Here is a 20,703-nt window from a genome sequence, read left to right as displayed (position 1 = left end):
TGGCTGAGCAATAATCCATTGTGTATATAGACACACACACACAGAGACATACAACACATCTTCTTTATCCATTTATGTCTGTGGACATTTAGGCTGTTTTCATGTGTTGCCTTTTGTAAATAGTATTGCTGTAAACATAAAGGTAAGTGTATCTTTTTGAATTACAGTTTTGTCTGGGTATATGTCCCAGAGTAGGATTGCTGCATCATATAGTAGTTCTATTTTTAGTTTTCTGGAGAACCTCCATCTCTTATACCTACATATACATATAGATACTAACATCTATATATATATATAGATGCTACCATCTATATATGGACACAAGCATATATATATATACACACACACACATATATTGCAATCTTATAAAATAGACAAAATAAATCATACAGCTAGTAACATTAATAAGATCATACTATAAAGAGACAGCATAAAAAATTTCAAAACAATGAAAACAAATCAAAACAATGATTAGCATAATTAGTTGTAATCTGGTCACAATAAACCATCAAGTGCACAGGGGAGCCAGCTGGAGAAAAGCCAGATTTTTGAAGGACCAAATAGAGAGAAAAAGGTAAATATTTCATCTTTGTTTACAAAGGTGTGCTTTATAAATTTGTTGATACGTACTTCCTGATACCTACTTAAGTATATATCAACCTTTACTTACTCATAGGCACTCATGTTGCCTCTTTCAACTCAAATCATTTCAAACATAACTCTTCAGTTTGTTGCAGCTCTAGCTAGTCTTTTCTCCAATTTAATAACAAAAAGACAGAAGCTTAATGCATTTATATAGACCAGTAAAAGATGCTAGGAAGTCTCAATCTAATTTTTTTTTAGAGACCTTAGAAATCATTTAAAATCTCAACCATTCTTCCTGCTTCATCATATTCTGATTCCTTTGAGATGCAAAAAGCTCTGGAAGGAGTGTGCACTGATTCACATTCACAACAGTGTGGGAGAGTTCCCTTTTCTTCACATCCTCTCCAGCATTTGTTATTTGTAGACTTTTTAATGATGGCCATTCAAGCTGGTGTGAGGTGGTTCTCACTGTAGTTTTGATTTGCATTTCTTCAATAATTAGTGATGTTGAGCATCTTTTCATGTGCCTACTGGCCACCTGTATGTCTTCTTTGGAGGAATATCTATTAAGATCTTCTGACCACATTTCAGTTAGGTTGTTTGGTTTTTTGTTGTTGAGCTGTATAAGCAATTTAGCATCATTGCATCAGATGTTTTCTTCCCTTCTGTAGGTTGCCTTTTCCATGTTTTTGTTTGTTTGTTTTTATGGTTTCCTTTGCTGTGCAAAAGCTTATAAGTTTTATTAGGTTCCATTTGTTTTGTTTTTAGTTCTGTTGCCTTGGGAGACTGATCTAAGAAAACATTGGTATGATTTATGTCAAAGAGTGTTTTGCCATGCTATCTTCTAGAAGTTTTATGGTGTCATGTCTTATGTTTAAGTCTTTAAGCCATCTTGAGTTTATTTTTATGCATGTTATGAAGGTATGTTTTAACTTCATTGATTTACGTTCAGCTGTTCAACTTTCCCATCACCACTTGCTGATGACTGTCTTTTTTCCCATTTTATAGTTTTGCCTCCTTTGTCAAAGATTAATTGATCATAGATATGTGTTTTATCCCTGAGCTCTCTATTGTGTTCCATTGACCTGTATGTCTGTTTTTGTACCAATACCACACTGTTTTGACTTCCGTGGCTTTGTCTTATTGTCTGAAGTCTGAGAAAGCCTCTTGCTTTTTTTCCCTCAAGATTGCTTTGGCAATTCTTGGTCTTCTATGGTTCCATATTAATTTTTTCGATTATTTGTTCTAATTCTGTGCAAAATGTCATGGGTAATTCCATAGGGATCACATTAAATCTGTAGATTGCTTTGGGTAGCATTGCCATTTTAACAAAATTAATTCATCTGATTGAAGAACATGAGATATCTTTCCACTTAACTGAATCCTCTTCAGTTTCCTTTATAATGTTTTAGAGTTCTCACCATATATAGTTCTTTCATTTCCTTGGTCAAGTTTATTTCTCTTAGGCATTTTATTTGTTTTTTGATGTGATTTTAAAAGTACTGTTTTTTACTTTACCTTTCTGATGTTTCATTGTTAGTGTGAAAGGAATTATGCATCTAATCATGGACTTAATCATTAACACAGTGGTTAATAATTAAATCTCTCTCTCATGGTTGTTTTGATCTTTAGAATAAAGCACTTAGTTTACTTCTGTCTTCTCTATGTTATAGAAAACACTATAAAGCATAAAGGAATTTTTTTTTTACTCTCTGATGGTTAATCATTTGATAAATATATGTATATATTTTCAACATCAGTCCTCTGGAGTTCTGAATTTATCATTTTCCATGTGGTGAACCAACCACAAGCTGGAAAGTTTTGGGGTATTGTTGGCCCTGTTTTATTGTTGCTATTTAATTACATCCAAATCCAGACATCATTTCACATCTTGAGTTCTAATTGCCTTTGAGAGTTCTATGCACAGAACAATAGATGGAGTGACTCTTCGGAACACAAGTCATAAATATAGGTTCTTCCTGATCTTGATGAATTAAAACCAAAGGAGGGGAGACAGTTTTGTTTTGAAGACACCATCTGCTTATTTGTGTACAGTGTTTGTATTCAAATTTAAATAAATTAATCACATAAACAGCATCTGAATTCACAACACGGAAAACAGGAGTACTGAACAAGCATACAATTTGATAAAACTGAGAAACTAATGAGGTTTTGAACCTCTTTAGTTTAATCTCCTCTAGTCCCAGGGAGACCTCTCTGGTGTGTGTACGGTGCTTGACTTGCTTTGCATTGATTCTTGCTACTTCAGGGCTCAAATGTGGATCAGTGACAAGCGCTACGGTAATGAATCAGCATCTGTCATCACAGTAGCTGTACCAGCATGATCCTTGATTTAGAGAACTTTGGTCCTTGCTTAACAGGCAACTGAGTTCAGCAATAATAATAAAATCTGTCCCAGATCACTGAATGTGCATAAAAGGATGAACATTTCTTTAGGTGAAAAACAAGATGTCAATTAAAAATGTAACCAGAATTGCAGGTGATTCTAGGCTTTCAGGTAGGTGCCAGCTCCAAGACATTTTTGATGACTTTAGCCTTGACATCTGACTCTGTACTCATCAGTGTGATGTGTAAGCTTATAGGTAGAGCCAGCATTTCAGTTATAAATTCATCACTGCTTTTTACCTAAGATAGTAACTTCATTCATCTTGCAGTAAAGCCCTCTGAAACCATCTTCACCCCACTGCCTTCTCTGAATTTCTTCTGTGTTTCCATGTCTTCAGCTGACTACACAAAATCAAGAGTGCAAATTGCTGTATTATGCCCTCAGCCTTGTTCCCTGGATCGTTTGTGAATGGATATATCGTATTTTTAGCTAAAGGAAGGGAGACAGCTTAGCACAACAGATAGTTCCTTAACCATTCTTAGGCATCAGTTTCCCTCATCTGTTAAACAGGAATAATAGTATATATTTGTTAAAAATAATGAAACAATCCATGTCAAGCATATAACATGGTATCTAGAATGTGAACAGTTAGTTTTTTTAGTTAGGCTCTGTTAGTTTAGTTTTTTAGTTAGAAGTTAGACTCAGTTTTTGGCTTTTTGTTTTTGTTTGTTTATTTATTTGGGCTTCCCAGGTGGCGCTAGTGGTAAAGAATCCACCTACCAATGCAGGAGATGCAAGAGACGCGGGTTCAATCCCTGGGTCGAGGAGATCCTCTCGGAGGAGGAGATGGCAACCTGCTCCAGTATTCTTGCCTGAAAACTTTGGACAGAGGAGCCAGGTCTCAAAGAGTCAGACAAGAATGAGTTACAAGCACAAGCATTTATTTATTCAGCTGCTTCTGGTCTTGGTCGTGGCACATAGGATCTTTCGTAATGGTGCATGGACTCTCTGGTTGTTGTGTGTGGGCTTTAGCACACACAGGCTTGTGGTTGCCACAGTAGTTGCCTTGTGGCATGTGGGATCTTAGTTTTTAAACCAAAGATCAAACCTGTGTCCCCTGCATTATAAGGGCAATTCTTAACCACTGGACCACCAGGGAAGTCCCTCAGTTAGTTTTTATGAAAACGTTTTGCCAGGTCTCTCTTGATACTAGGACACTGTTATCCATTTAGCACATAACGATTGCTTGGTAGATAGATGCACAAATGAATGAAGGGATGTTAAAATGAAAATCTAAATTGCAAAATCAGTGGACAGCCATTTAAAATAGAATAAGGTGACATCATGCCAAATACAAACTGGAGATGCATATAATTTTGTCCAGGAATTATGTTCTCCAATCTTCATTTTATAGATGAATTTTGAAATTAAAAAATAATAAATGACACATTAAGTGAAATGGAGTTATTTTTTTATTTTCTGCTTAGCATTATTCAAAGGTGACCTTTTTTTAACTTCTTCCATCATTAAAAAAAAAATCTCTATCTGTACCTTTTCCTGTGGGTCAGTTAATCAATAGCTGATTTTGATTATGTGACTTGCAAAAGCCTCAGGTTTTGAAATAAACAGCTGTCTTTCCCATTATCTCTTAGCTAGTGTGTATGTGTGTGTGTTAGTCTCTCAGTCTTGTCCAACTCTTTGCAACCCCTTGGACTGTAGCACACCGGGCTCCTCTATCCATGGAATTCTCCAGGCAAAAAACTCTTAGCTAGAAGTACCTGTTTTTCACTTCTGATTTCATGCTTACCATAAAATCACCAAGAGCACACCAATCCACTTGTCCTGAGCTTTACCTGTTTTCAGAAAACAGAAAAAGTATATTCCTCCACTAGATTAGAATCCATTTATGGATGCTGGGAAAGATTGAAGGCAGGAGAAGGGGACAACAGAGGGTGAGATGGTTGGATGGCATCACTGACTCGATGGACTTGAGTTTGGGCAAGCTCCAGGAGTGGTGATGGACAGGGAAGCCTGGCGTGCTGCAGTCCATGAGGTCACCCAGAGTTGGACACAACTAAATGACTAAACTGAGCTGACTCAGTTCAGATGTACACAGACTCCTTCTTTAATGACGTGAGATGTTTGCTTTCCAAAGTTGGATAAAAGTGTAGAAAGTACACTTTTATACTTTTAAAAGAGGAGATACTCTTTAAAGAGGAGATTTTAGTGAGTGGGTTGTTGGAAAGAGACTCCATTACAAAATTCCCAGCTGAGACTGTAATCTAGGAGGTATATTCAGTAAATGTTTATGTGCTGCACAGCCTGTGAAACACAATCCTGTGAATGTGGAAGGGAATTAGTCATCACTCTTTTACCGTCTGTCTTTGCTTTTGATTTGTCTTCTTTATTGTGGTGTGTTTGGTTGGTTTTGTTTGACTTTAGGGTTCAATATAGAGAAATTTCAGGAATATGGCTGAATTCATAATTTCACTCTGTAAGCACTTATATGACCTTTGAATTTAATTCACATTGCTTTTCACCATTTTACTCTCTGACATCAGTTATGAAATCCTATGTCAATGAGAAAGTAGAGACTATCTATGTGTGAATGTAGTTTTAGGGTTCATAAACTATCTTGGATGAGCAAATCCGTTTCATTCCCAATTAAAACTATAATGTAAAGGGTGAATTTAAAAACAAATTAGTAGTTCTCATTTTTAAAAAGTGATATATGAATAAAGTAAAGTTACACAGATAAAAATATCACTTATGCTTGGAATCTAAAAAAATGCTACAAATGAACTTATTTACAAAACAGACCAGATGGTCAACACCAAAATCAGATTGATTATATTCTTTGCAGCCAAAGATGGAGAAACTCTATACAGTCAGCAAAAAAAGACTGGGAGCTGACTGTGGCTCAGATCATGAACTCCTTATTGCCAAATTCAGACTTAAATTGAAGAAAGTGGGGAAAACCAATAGGCCATTCAGGTATGACCTAAATCAAATCCCTTATGACTATACAGTGGAAGTGAAAAATAGATTTAAGGGACTAGATCTGATAGACAGAGTGCCTGATGAACTATGGACGGAGGTTCATGACATTGCACAGAAGACAGGGAGCAAGACCATCCCCAAGAAAAAGAAATGCAAAAAAGTGAAATGGCTGTCTGGGGAGGCCTTACAAATAGCTGTGAAAAGAAGAGAAGCAAAAAGCAAAGGAGAAAAGGAAAGATATACCCATTTGAATGCAGAGTTCCAAAAAATAGCAAGGAGACATAAGAAACCCTTCCTCAGTGATCAGTGCAAAGAAATAGAGGAAAACGATAGAGTGGGAAAGACTAGATATCTCTTTAAGAAAATTAGAGATACCAGGGGAACACTTCATGCAAAGATGGGCATAATAAAGGACAAAAATGGTATGGGCCTAAAAGAAGAAGAAGATATTAAAAGAGGTAGCAAGAATACACAGAGGAATCATACAAAAAAGACTTTTACGACCCAGATAATCAGGATGATATAATTACTCATACTCACCTAGAGCCAGACAACCTGGAATGTGAAGTCAAGTGGGCCTTAGGAAGCATCACTACAAACAAAGCTAATGGAGGTAATTGAATTCCAGTTGCGCTGTTTCAAATTCTAAAAGATGAGGCTGTGAAAGTACTGCACTCAATATGTCAGCAAATTTGGAAAACTCATCAGTGGCCACAGGACTGGAAAAGGTCAGTTTTCATTCCAATCCCAAAGAAAGGCAATGCCAAAGAATGCTCAAACTCCTGCACAATTGCACTCATCTCACACGCTACTGAAGTAATGCTCAAAATTCTCCAAGCCAGGCTTCAATAGAATGTGAACCATGAACTTCCAGGTGTTCAAGCTGGTTTTAGAAAAGGCAGAGAAACCAGAGATTAAATTGCCATCATCCGCTGAATCATCAAAAAACCGAGAGAGTTCCAGAAAAACATCTGCTGCTGCTAAGTCACTTCAGTCATGTCCGACTCTGTGCGACCCCATAGACGGCAGCCCACCAGGCTCCCCCGTGCCTGGAATTCTCCAGGCAAGAACACTGGAGTGGGTTGCCATTTCCTTCTCCAATGCATGAAAGTGAAAAGTGAAAGTGAAGACGCTCAGTCATATCCAACTTTTAGCGACCCCATGGACTGCAGCCCACCAGGCTCCTCCGTCCATGAGATTTTCCAGGCAAAAGTACTGGAGTGGGGTGCCATTGCCTTCTCCTAGAAAAACCATCTATTTTTGCTTTATTGACTATGCCAAAGCCTTTGACTGTGTGGATCACAATAAACTGTGGAAAATTCTGAAAGAGATGGGAATACCAGACCACCTGACCTGCCTCTTGAGAAACCTGTATGCAGGTCAGGAAGCAACAGTTAGAACTGGACATGGAACAACAGACTGGTTCCAAATAGGAAAAGCAGTACGTCAAGGCTGTATATTGTCACCCTGCTTATTTAACTTATATGCAGAGTACATCATGAGAAACGCTGGGCTGGAAGAAGCACAAGCTGGAAACAAGATTGCCGGGAGAAAAATCAGTAACCTCAGATATGCAGATGACACCACCCTTATGGCAGAAAGTGAAGAAGAACTAAAGAGCCTCTTAATGAAAGTGGAAAAAAAAGTGAAAAAGTTGGTTTAAAGCTCAACATTCAGAAAACAAAGATCATGGCATCCGGTCCCATCACTTCATGGGAAATAGATGGGGAAACAGTGTCAGACTTTATTTTTCTGGGCTCCAAAATCACTGCAGATGGTGATTGCAGCCATGAAATTAAAAGATGCTTAGTCCTTGAAAGTAAAGTTATGACCAATCTAGGCAGCATATTAAAAAGCAGAGACATTACTTTGATGACAAAGGTCCATCTAGTCAAGGCTATGGTGTTCCCAGTAGTCATGTATTGTTGTGAGAGTTGGACTCTAAAGAAAGCTGAGTGCCGAAGAATTGATTCTTTTGAACTGTGGTGTTGAAGAAGACTCTTGAGAGTCCCTTGGACAGCAAGAAGATCCAACCAATCCATGCTAAAGGAGATCAGTCCTGGGTTGTCATTGGAAGGACTGATCCTGAAGCTGAAACCCCAATACTTTGGCCGCCTGATGTGAAGACCTGACTCATTGGAAAAAAATCCTGATTTGGGGAAAGATTGAGGTCAGGAAGAAAAGGGGACAACAGGGGATGAGATGGTTGGATGGCATCACCAACTCAATGGACATGGGTTTGGGTGGACTCCGGGAGTTGGTGTGGACAGGGAGGCCTGGCGTGCTGCAGTTCATGGGGTCACAAAGAGTCGGACATGACTGAGCCTCTGAACTGAACTGAACAAAACAGAAAGACCTACAAATATAGAAAACAATCTTATCATTACCAAAGGCGAAGGGTGGGGAGAGATAACTTGGGAGTCTGGAAGCAATATATACACACACTACTGTATATAAAATAAACAACAGGGACTTACCATATAGCACAAGGAACTTTAATCTGTATCTTGTAATAGTCTCTAGTGGAAAGGAACCTGAGAAAGAATATATGTGTATAGCTGAATCACTTTGCTATATATTTGAAACTAACACAACATTGTAAATCAACTATTCTTCAATAAGAAATAAACTATATATATATATATACACACACACACACACACACACCATTTTGTCAGAGATATTCATTATAGCATTATTTATAATTATAATAAATTTGCTAAAATATTTACTAGTTTCATAATGGTTGAAACAATTAATAGCTTATCATGCAGGTTATAAAAATTTGTGGATAAAATATAAGCCTGTATTATATTTAAGTAGATAATAAACAGGAATATCATATGTGTAGCATGTTTGCTATACTGCAAAACAAAACAGCTGAAAATCTATGAATCCAAAACATGGAGTAATTATACTAAAATGAAAATAGGAATTCTATCCGAACACTAAGAAACTATACATAATTTTGTTTTGCTTTGGTTCCTTCTTTCAGCTTCCCTGAATTTTCTGACTTTCGTATACTAAACATGTATCACTTTTATAGTAGAAAAAAGAAAGCTTCCAATTAGCATGGATTTTCCTGCTTCCACTCAGCTTTCTAGTGAAACCAGGGAGATCTGAAAACCTTTTTCATGAGGCAGTTTCAGAGCAGGCTGCAGAAGTAGGCCCCTCTGTAAGTGTCTTAAGAGATGTAACCTCAGTGCTCCCCAGCTGAGTTCAGTTGCTCTGTGAAGGTTCACATTATGAGTGTTTTCATCTTTTCATATTAAAAATGACCTCCTGGCCCGAATCTGAGCTTCCCAGATGACTAAGGCTTGCCGGGCATAGCCTAAGAAAAAATGAAGCCAAACTCCTTAGTATTTCATCCTGCCCTGTTATTTCTACTTATGCTCATAGGCTTTGTTGTTCTGTTTTGTTTTCACTCTCTAGATCCAACAAAGGTAATGGTACCTCCTTCCAGTATGGATGTCACTGTTGGAGAAAGTATTGTTCTGCCGTGCCAGGTAACACACGATCACTCGCTCAACATCGTGTTCACTTGGTCGTTTAATGGACGCCTGATAGACTTTGACAGAGATGGGGACCACTTTGAAAGAGTTGGAGGGGTAAGTATAAAAATCAGATTATCCACAGTAAATGCAATGTGCAACTAAAGTGAGTCAAACAACTTGTGTAGACTAACTTGAAATATAAAGTTATTCTTTGATGATTTTGTTCAAACACCTTGAAAACTCTTGGTTAACGTCTGCTCTGTTTTGCATAAGAGTGGCCCTGTTTATTGAGTCACTTGTTTGCCAGTCCTTTTCTTAACCCTCATAATCCTTAACCTACAGGTTAGCTGTTCGTTTCTGTATATGAATGAGAAAACTCAGGGTCATGGGAGATACGTGGCTTGCCTTGGCCTCATTGCTACTAAACTGCAGGTCTCAGCTTTAAACTTCAAGTCCCAAAATTCTCTGCCCCCAGTGAACCATATGCCATGGAGCTGAATTAATAAAATAGCTCGAGGACAGTTTACTTGTACTGTTTTAGACTGCTGACTAAACTCCCTTTGGCTCTTGTAGAATACTCATCATTGTGAGGTTAGGGCTTTCTTTCTTGAATCTGAAAGTCTGATCAGACTGTTTATTATCTCCAAATAATTTGAATTCTAATGATTGAATTTTCCAAAGGCCTTAATTATTTCCCCTAAAAAAAAAAATAGTACCATTGAACTCACACCAAGAAAACATTAAATTTGGAAACAATTTGAATCTATGACAATCATTTTCAAGAATAGTTTTTCTACCATAACATAGCCCTACTTTCCTATTAGTAAGGAAGATTCCAGGGGGAAGGACTACATTGGGAGATTGGGATTGACATAAACACACTACTATATGTAAAATATAACTACTATATATAAAACACTACTGTATATAAAACAGATAATGAATAAGGACCTACTATATAGAACAGGGAACTCTACTCACTACTCTCTGATGTCTTATATGGGAAAAAAAAATCTAAAAAAGAGTAGACATATGCATGCATAGCTGATTCACTTTGCTGCAAGTAAACACAACCTTGTAAATCAACTCTACGTCAGTCAGAATTTAAAAAAAGATTCATTCCAGCTGCCATTATCATGGAGGGGACTAATCAAAGACAACAGAATATATGAGGCTGTATGGAGAACATACACTTCCTCCATGCTCCCAGAGGAATCTGATTTGCCCATCTCATCTTATCCCCATCTCTTAATATTGAGAATAAATGGACTAAAGCTTATAAATTATACCTATGATATGTTGACCCTCAACATAGTCTTCTCAAATATGGTGCTGTTCCTATTATTTACATTCTTTCTGCCTTCCCCAAACAATACGTCTCTACTGAATTACCAAACACCCCAAATGATTTCTGTAACTATTTTCTCAAGTGTCCCAAGGAGTGTATATGACTGGTACCATTTTAAATGCATGAGAGAGAAGTTATTTCATTCCCTCAGTGGATGACTTGAGTCTACTGATTGTCCCTTGGAACTCTGGTTGAGAAAAGCTGGTTAAAATTGCCATTATTAACCATTCTGGACCACTTCGATATAGTTCAGCCTAATAACCTTGACCAAATAAAGAATGATATTAGCTATTTCACAACATCATTGAAGATACTAAATACCTTCAGGTTTAGAAACCTAAATAGCACAGTGCCTACCACCAAAAACAGTATGTGAGGAATTTTAATGATTGTATTCACTGAAGGAAGAGTAATATTAGTCCTAATAACATGAGCATATACATTGAGAAAACCTCCACAGATTAAACAGAATGTTTATTTTCATAGTAAAACCAATGTTTTGGGCAGGAGAGATAATAAAAATATTCTCTCAGGATGGCACAGTCAACAACCAATCAGACCAGTTGCCTGGGCTATCAAAATATAAATTCAGCCAATAAGACAGATGTGAACCTTATGCTGAACCACAGAAAGGTGGGCTGAAGCACAGGTAGAGACACCCCTGATGGAGTCGGGCACTGATGACCACCTTTTGTAACGACCTCTGTCCATGGAATCACTCAAATAGCCTTTTGTATGGCAAGTGTTTGTCTCTTTTGTGATACCAGTACTAAAAGTGCCAATCAATCATTGCTAAAGAATTAAGTGCAAGGTTTGGGACATCACTGCAAATTGTGAGAGCTAAGTGTGTTAGCCACCAGGATCATTAACGTCTGTGGAGTTAGTGCTGGACAACAAAGATGTAAGGAAGCAATTCTGAAGTTAAGCCCATTTTGCAGTTTCTATTTGCCAGGTCAGTACTATGAAGATGACATTTGGTAGAGCTAACCTACTGCAGTTTTAATTATTATTTTTTTTTATTATTTTATTATTATTTATTTTCTTTTATTATTTCACTGTCCTCTGGTCACCTCCAATGGTTCTGTCAGGAGCAGAGCAGACCACAGCATCATTTAGTTCTTTATGGTAGGAATGCGAATGTAGATCTCAGTAAATAGTGTGGTCTGAATGACTTCGAAGGGAAAGAGAAAGTTATTGCGGTCTCCTTCTGTGAGCCTCTTACCTCAATCCCGACTTTATATTTCTTTTCTTTGTTTCACTTTTACTTTAAAAATACACATAGGGAAAGTATACTCCAAACAACACAGTCACAAAATTCTGTTAATGGACACCTGTGCTCGGAAATCTCCAGGCTACCACTAGCTTCTTTGAGCTTCCAGCCCTTGGTGAATAAAACAAATTATTGAGATAGTGTAGCTATTTATTTTAAACCACCAAGACTTTGTACCTTTACAACACACACTCCCTTATGAGGCATATTTTTTGTTTAAGTCTATGCTCAAAAATCCTAGGATGTGAAATGTCTTAGGTAAAGAAGTATTAATAGCCATGGTGATGATGATACCTTGTACTTGCAAAATGTCTAATCATTTATCAAGCATTTTCATATGTATCAGCTCTTTAATCATCAGAAACTCTGTGAAATATGGTAGCAATTATCCCTATTTTACTAGCAATTATAAGACTTTATGAGTAAATAGTAGAATCTAAATGAGAATCCAAGTGTTATAAATTAAAAAAAAAAAAGATTTCAGGTTTAAAAAGAAAAGCACAATTCTTTTTGAATTAGATTTAATATTTTTGACATAATTTTTTCCCAAAGAATACTGACCATGGCCACCCCTAATACTAGTTTAAATTTACCCCTGCTTTACAGTGTTCAGGATTTCACATACATATACAATCTCATTTGCTTCTCACAAGCTAGTGTCATAGGCAATGAATCCTTCTTTCATAGGTTAATAAACTAAGGCCCAGAGACACACAGCCAGGATCAGCCCCAGACAGCTAAGTTTCAAAGCTTTAGCTCTCTCTTGACAATACGATTTTGCACTTCTTCTAACCCTATTTGTAACTATTGGCAGGTCTATATCTTTCATTGCCCTGACTAAATATATAATATGTTGTACTGAAATCAAGGATGAAACCAAGTACACATTAATTTAGAATGACATCTTTCCAGATGACAGCATAGCATTCTAGAAAAGGATAGGGATTGAAGCCTGACCATGTGAGCTCACAGCCTGGCTCTGCCACTAACCAGCTAAGTGACTCCAGGCAAGACGTCTAGCCTTTCTGTACTTGAGTTTCCTCATCTGTATATAGGGATAACAAAAGTGCCTACCTGACAGGACACATCAGTACTCAGTATAATACATGCCTGCCAGATATTAAATACCACCAAGTATTATCCAATGTTACTGTCATCTGAAAGAATAACAATAGGGCCAAAATAACCTATGTTACCCTGCCTCTCTTCAAGATTTAGAAATAAACATAGCTTCCTGACTCAACCCTAGGGTGTTCTCCTGCTCAAGCAGCCATTCTCCGAACTTTTGATTAACAGAGCTATGAAACTCTAAGGTGTAGCTGTCTTTTTCAGTTTAGTTGCCAGCTTTGTGATGGCCTGTAGCGGCATCTTCTCACATTTACTAAAAGTACTGTGCTGGTAAATGGTGTATAAATATTTCTAGGGCACCTCGATATCCATACTGGGCTGTAATGAGTCCTATTCATCTGCTGATCAAACACACATTTGGCATTGGAAAGCAAATTAGCCCCGTTCTACACTAGGGTATGCAAGATTTCCTTGGAGAGTCTGCTCCTCATAATTCTTTAATTCAAACTGAGGAGCAATCAGAATGCTGGTTGTAAGACCGTTGTGCAGTAAAATACAGGTGCCTGCGAGCATGGACCTCCCTCCCCTTTCCATATAAAGAGCTCCCAAGCACTGCAGTGCCATCGAAAGCTGTAGGTTGAGGGCATATCTGAAGAAACCCACGGGACTAAATCAGCAGCCACTTTACATACATTTCAGTGCTTCCAAGGGAGCTCTCCTCAGTGTTGTGCAGCAGCCTGGATGGGAGGGGAGTTTAGGGGTGAATGCATGCTAAATCACTTCAGTCATGTCTGACTCTTTGTCGACCTATGGACTGTAGCCCATCAGGCTCCTCTGTCCATGAGATTCTCCAGGCCAGAATACTGGAGTGGGTTGTCATCCCTCCTCCAGGGGAACTTCCCGAACCAGGGATTGAACCCAAGTCTCTTATGTCTCCTGCAGTACCAGGCAGGTTCTTTACCACTAGCGCCACCATATGTGGCCTGCTGCTGCTGCTGCTGCTAAGTCGCTTCAGTCGTGTCCGACTCTGTGCGACCCCATAGACGGCAGCCCACCAGGCTGCTCTGTCCATGGGATTTTCCAGACAAGAGTACTGGAGTGGGTTTTCATTACCTTCATATGTGGCCTGGCATGCTGCAATTCATGGGGTCGCAGAGTCCGACACGACTGAGCGACTGAACTGAACTGATGACAATCTCTTTGCTGTTCTTCTGAAACTATAACAGCATTGTTAATGGGCTATACTCTAGTATAAAATAAAAACATTTTAAAATAAATAAATGCATTTGAAAAAATAATCAGTTTAAGTGCTTCCAACATGGGTGACAAACTCCTCCAGAGATGCAGAGGCCAGACACCTGAGGTCTTATCCGAGGTACGTCCTGAGGACATTGCTGTTATTACCTAACAGGCAGGCTCACGCATTTTTAATAGGCCATGGCTTGCATCGCTAATGTTTTCATCAGCCAGTGTAAAATAAATCTATTAGTCACAATGTCCTTCATGTGATAATATTTAGAGCTCATTAAAAAGTAATTGTAGCCACTTTCCCCTACTTTATCAGCAGGATTCAGCTGGTGATTTGATGATCCGAAACATCCAGCTGAAGCATGCTGGGAAGTATGTCTGCATGGTCCAAACAAGTGTCGACAGGCTGTCTGCTGCTGCCGACCTGATCGTGAGAGGTATGGGAATTGGGGGTTTCATTCTTAAAATACTTTTGTGATATCTACTCCTGTGCAGAGCTCTAAAAGCCTCAGTGGTTTAGAATTACCAGGAAAGAGTCAATAGAAGGAAAACATTGTTAAGGTGTTAAGAGTCTACAAAAGTTTCGTGTACATCTGTTTCTCTCATAGGGGATCAGAAAGTGCAGAGTAAATCCACTTACTCTCTACTGAAAAGAACTCCTCTGAAGGCCCCAAGTGCCATGATTTACAGTGTTGGAGTTGATAGGAACTTGAAGAAAAACTGAGATTAAGAAAAGCAAATGGCTTAAAAAAGGATCACACTGTGCCTTTTGCTGTTCGTCTAGGCTGAACCAAATCGGTATCTTAGATCACTGATCTAAAAGTGGCTTAAGTAAAATCGTCACCAGTTTTCCCCAGGTTTTTCCCCCTTAAGTGATTAGTTCTCTCCAGTTTCTACAATATGGCTTTAGAAGGAAACACTTCCTGACTGCCTAGGTTGTAGTAAATCAGCAGGGAGTTGATATCAGGAACTGACATTCGTTGAGATTCTCTTGCGTATGACAGACAAGACCTAACTTCAGCCTCATGGCTGTGAGTGACTTGGCTGACTGATTCCTACCAAACCAATGTGTAAAGGAATAGTATGTGAACTTTAAGAAATATTTTTAAATTAAAATTTGGTGTTTGTGAACCAGTGTATCTATCTATCTATCTATCTGTATATATATCAGAATCAAACTGATGCTTGCTCAGGGGTTTGATCAAGTTAAATGCAAAGCCAAATCAGAACATCAAAATAATTTCTTAGCCAGTGTCTCCTTCACAAGTACAGAAAGTCCCCTACATACAAATGAGTTTAGTTCTGAGAGCATGTTTAAGTCCAGTTTGTTCGTAAGTCCAACCAAGTTAACTTAGATACCCAACTAACACAGTCGGCTATCTAGTACTGTACAGCAACAGGTTTATAATACTTTTCACATAAAACAAAAATGCAAAAAATAAAGAAAAGATTTTTAATCTTACAGTACATACCTTGAGAAGTACAGTGGTGCAGTACAGTAGTTGGCATGTAGGGGCTGCAGCGAGTGAAGAGGCAAGAGGAGTTATCGATTGGAGCAGGCAGAAGAGGTGGGAAGTGGTGGAGCTGAAGGATCGTCAGCGATAGCAGGGGAAGGGCATAACGTCGTTCATGCCTGATGTTGATGGAACATATATCTGCGTCTTTGAAAGTTTGCAACTTGAAGGTTTGTGTGTAGGGAACTTACAATACAGTGAGTGATTTGATGATCCAAAACATGCAGCGGAACACTAATACAAGTGTTTAGGAATCTGGCCAGCAGAATTTTAAGTGTAAGATAACAAAAATCCAGGTGATACCAGACTTGGAGGCAGGGTAAATCTGAGTGCACGGAGAACAAGATGTTATTGGAAGCAATAGAAAGTGTGGCTGCATCCTCTGCACGTAGCATGGGCGGGGGTGGGAGAGGTGTGGGAGTCAGCAATTCAAACTGATATCAAGAGAGGTTAAAGAAAGATATCTTTTCCATCAGGTCTACTTTGATTCTCCTTTAAATTGCCTTAAAAACCTTTCTGTAATGGTACAGATAAGGGCCAGATAAGAGAGAAAGCTTCCAACCTGGGTAGAGCTACCCAGAAAATAACCGAGGGGACCGTGTTTATTTCCATTTTAAAATACATCAGAGCTGGTCTGCTCTTCCCTTGGGGGCAAAGGAATTCTGTGGCTGAAAATGTATCCTCTATTTAATTAAGATAATGTTCAGATCAGCAGTTTAAGCACCAATAAATTAGAATCATAAAAATGTAAATCAGTAATAGTTGAATTTCTTAAGTGATATTGTATACTTCATTTCACAGAAAATAACATTAAACACCAAGAGGAATCTGCAAATCCTGTCTAAAAGAAAATCTAGCATAATCAGTGAATAAGGCCAATAAATTAATATGCCATTTTAAACCCTAATCTTCGGTTATATCTCCTCCTGCCTCTGCCCTTGGCAGCTTTTCTGCACTTTGCAGAGGAGAGGCAGATATGCACTTTGTTGACCTGTCAGGGATTTTTGTATTTGAAACTAAAAGCTTGAAGTCTTGCATTTTGCTTCTCTGTTTCTGTTATCTGCTTTGTTTAATCTAAAGCACACGGACAGCAGCTAGAAAGGCTAGTCGTCCCTGAGAAAGATGCAGGAATGCCAGGCATAACACCTGCATCCCCTCTGCTGTTTCCTTTGACACAAACTCATGTGAGCCCCAGCCCATGCAAACACTCTGCTTAGAGGATAAACATATGCTCGTGTTGTCATTTTGAAAGAGAGACCCAACTTCCCCAAAACAAATGGGTAAAAACATTCTGTGAGGTGTGAACATATCTACCCTTGGGTGGGGCGGGTAGCAGGAACATAACAAGCAGCAAACCCCACTGTGAAAGCACTTCTTATCTCCAGCAGCCAAATTCAGGCCACCCCCTTCCTGTGCTCCTTCTGTGTGCCAACAGTGGGCTCAGCTCTTCCCTGTCCATTGAATTCACTGAGGGATTTGGAGAGGAATGCTTTTCTCCTTTGTGGTACTTTGATTCTAAAGGCCATGGAAGGAACATCTGTTTTTAAAAAGGATGGGAACGCTGGGATAAGAAAGCTGGTGAGGAAAAAGAAAATTATATTATTATCTTCTGGACTTTCTGTGGTTAATAAGAGTCCTGAAGACCAGAGGTTATGCCAGCTCTATCTAGGTGGCATTAGACTGGCGTGCCGAAATGTCACTGTGGAAAATTAATCAGTGCCAGTGTGCAGACTTGCAGACCTTTCATTCAGGAGTAGGAGGGAAAAGATAAATTTAGTCTCACCTGTGGGTCTATAAAAAAGGCTTTTTAAAAAAGGAAAGAGAAATTTAGGGCATCACTGAAAGGGTGCAGAAGTGAATCCCAGAACAAAGTGTTACTTGTAGAAACTGCCATTAACTTTTCAGCACTCTGTGAAAGGTCTCTTTCTTCCCTGCCCCTGTGCCATGGCCCTGGAGTATTTTGGCAGAACATCTGATCGCTCTCCTGGGCCTCAGCACATCCCTCTGCCCCCTAGGAAGATCTCCTTACTCCTATCTAGCACACAGGAACTTTGTCGCTCTGTCTCCCTCCCTCGCATTCGACTTCTCTGCCAAGGTGGTCACTCATTAGAAATGCCTTTAACTGCCTGCTAAGAGATTTTCATATTGGAATCTAGGACAGCTTTGGGTCTTTGCTCCGGCTCTGTATTATTTTGTGATTGCCTGCCATCCACCTTCCAGCTCTCTGTTTATGTTTTTCAAGCCTTCATTTAAAACTGATTTCCTCCCATTTTGGTGGTCTAAGCACAGTGCTCTGTGTACTTCCAGAGCAGAAGTAGAAAAATACAGGTGTGACTTACAGAAACTGCAGGTGTGGGTCCTCAGGCTCCAACCTGATTTTGAAATTTCTCTGAAGAAGCCACATACTTCTGTTTCTTGAACATGAGCCCCTTTTCACAGCAGTTCCCTCACACATGACTGTGTTTTGGCATTTGATGTGGACATCCCAGTGTAGCTGGACTATGCAGAAAAACTCTGTGACCCAAAGTTCTAAAGTCATTTTTTCTCACACCATCAGGGGTAGAAATGACCACTTCCAGAAGACTCAAATCTTCATTTATCACCACTGTAGCCCCAGATAACAGTATCCAGTTCATAGTAGGATATGTGTAAATATATGATGGGTGGATTAATGAACTTGGTCCCTCATAGTACCCCAATATTCTCCTTTGGCATCTGGAAAAAAAATATTCTATTGTAATTGTTGGGTACCTATTAGTTTTTCCTATTCTGTAGTGAACCGCTGGAGGGAGGAGGCCACACCATGTTTCACTCATCTATGTAGTTCCAGAACCTAGAAGGAAGATAGGCACGTCACGGGTATTCAAAAAGGAATTGTCAAGTGTTGAACTTGGGGGTGGATGAATCTACAGTTGAATAAAGTGTTGACCATTCAATCGAGTGGTCACTTGCTTGGACATTTGAACACAATGCTCCACTTCTGAGGGTCTTGCTCTTTCTCAGGTCCTCCAGGCCCCCCGGAGGCCGTGACTATAGATGAAATTACAGACACCACGGCTCAGCTCTCCTGGAGGCCCGGGCCTGACAACCACAGCCCCATCACCATGTATGTCATTCAAGCCAGGACTCCGTTCTCCGTGGGCTGGCAAGCGGTCAACACAGGTACTATATTGAACCTCTGATTCCGGTGTCTCACTGGGGCTTTGGGAACTCGGCAGAATGGACACAGCTGTGTAGCAGAAGCTGAGGGGCCTCTTGTTTCTCATTCGGACACATCGCTACAGATGAGACTTTCGGGCAGCGTTTCCCAGACCTCAGCCCACCATACTATCATTTATTTAATATTTTTCTTTCTATTGATTCACATTTGCTTGTTCTTTAATTTGTTCTAAGCCACAGTATCTAAAATGATATTAGGTCTCGGCGGTGGTGGTGGTTTAGTTGGTAAGTCGTGTCCGACTCGTGCAACCTCATGGACTGTGGCCTGCCAAGCTCCTCTGTCCATGGGATTCTCTGTCCATGGGATTCTCCAGGTGAGAATACTGGAGTGCGTTGCCATTTCCTTCTCCAGAGGATCTTCCTGACCCAGGAATCGAACCCTGGTCTCCTGCATTACAAGCAGATTCTTTACCAACTGAGCTATGAGGGAAGCCAACAAGGTCTTGTGTTGGTTTTATTTTTTAAACGTATTTTAAAATACATTTGTTACAAAAATAAAACGCATCATCTATCTGTGCATTACCTGACGTTGTCTGTGTGCCTCTGGTGGTGCACTTTGAAAAGCAGTGGATCGCGTTACTCTATAGTCACAGTCTTTGTAAGGTTTATACCCAGCTTTCAAGAAACCCGTATCTCACGACCGCATGGAGACTCTTGACTTGCTGTCATTTTTTGAGATGGATACATTTGAGTATGAAGAGGCATGAGGTTTTGTTAAAGCATCTGTGAGTAGGCCTTCCATTTCTGCTCCTGTCTACACCTCTCAATTGACTCATTTTGTTTAGGTTTTGTTTGAGGAAAAAAACAAACAAACAAGTAGTTATTATAAGCACGTTGCACAGTCCTCTGGTTTTTCCATTTGAGCATATCTGACCTCAGAAATGGGTTTCTGTGTTTCCAGCTGACACTGACTTTCTCCTGGGTCACAGGAGTGTTTTAGGAAGAAAGGAAAGGAAAATCTGGAAATTAAGGATATATAACTTCTAATCCTGACTCTGCTAATCAGCAGATTTCTATACATCTTTATTTTCCTCTTCTGTTAAATGGGCAAAATAAGAACTGTTATGACCCTATACAGAAGTGATTGTGAAACTTAAAAAAAAGTAAATCACTGCATAGATATGATGAAGGAAAGGAGGGGGATGAAGATATTGATATTCACAACAATGATAAGGATAGTATACAAAAGAAAACAGCTACAACTAGAATTGGTTGAGCCCTTATCTAAGTGCTTTTCTTGGGTGTTCTCAAATGCACTGTGAATAGATGTTATTAGTTTTATTTCACAGTGAGAAAACCAAGGCATGGAAAGGTTAAGCAACTTTCCTAAGGTTCTTTGGCTGCTAAGAGTGGATTCAGGATTAGAATCCAGGTTGTCTGACTCCAGAGCCCACACTTTTCACCCTTGGAGGGAAGGATTGTATACATGTAGTCCCAAGGAGGCTGGAAGTCACTGAAGTCTGGTCACTGGGGCATCAGCTTTGTCACAGGGACATCCCCTGGGCCCATGGGGAAATCTTTATGGTAATCAGTTCAAAACCCAAAAGGTTGCCCAGAGAGTGTAGAAGCCAAGTCCAGGGCTCTGTGGCTTGCGGCTTCAGGCAGTGAGC

At 39.3% G+C, this 20,703-nt stretch overlaps 1 protein-coding gene across 3 annotated transcripts in view; it reads left to right on the top strand.

Annotated features, from left to right (window-relative positions):
• Positions 1-20,703, top strand: part of CNTN4 (contactin 4) — a 1,023,537-nt gene that overhangs the window by 981,245 nt on the left and 21,589 nt on the right. For 2 of the 3 annotated variants that reach the window (XM_025272516.3, XM_025272517.3), the window contains 3 exons: positions 9,365-9,540; positions 14,677-14,797; positions 18,878-19,036. In XM_025272516.3, coding sequence (XP_025128301.2) covers positions 9,365-9,540; positions 14,677-14,797; positions 18,878-19,036 — 456 coding nt within the window. The remainder of the gene's footprint in view (positions 1-9,364; positions 9,541-14,676; positions 14,798-18,877; positions 19,037-20,703) is intronic. The other variant, XM_025272522.3, reaches the window with a different exon arrangement.

This window comes from Bubalus bubalis, chromosome 21, assembly GCF_019923935.1.
Source record: "Bubalus bubalis isolate 160015118507 breed Murrah chromosome 21, NDDB_SH_1, whole genome shotgun sequence".
NCBI lineage: Eukaryota > Metazoa > Chordata > Mammalia > Artiodactyla > Bovidae > Bubalus > Bubalus bubalis.
Note: the sequence above shows the minus strand (reverse complement) of the source record. Positions and strands in the feature narration are given on the sequence as shown.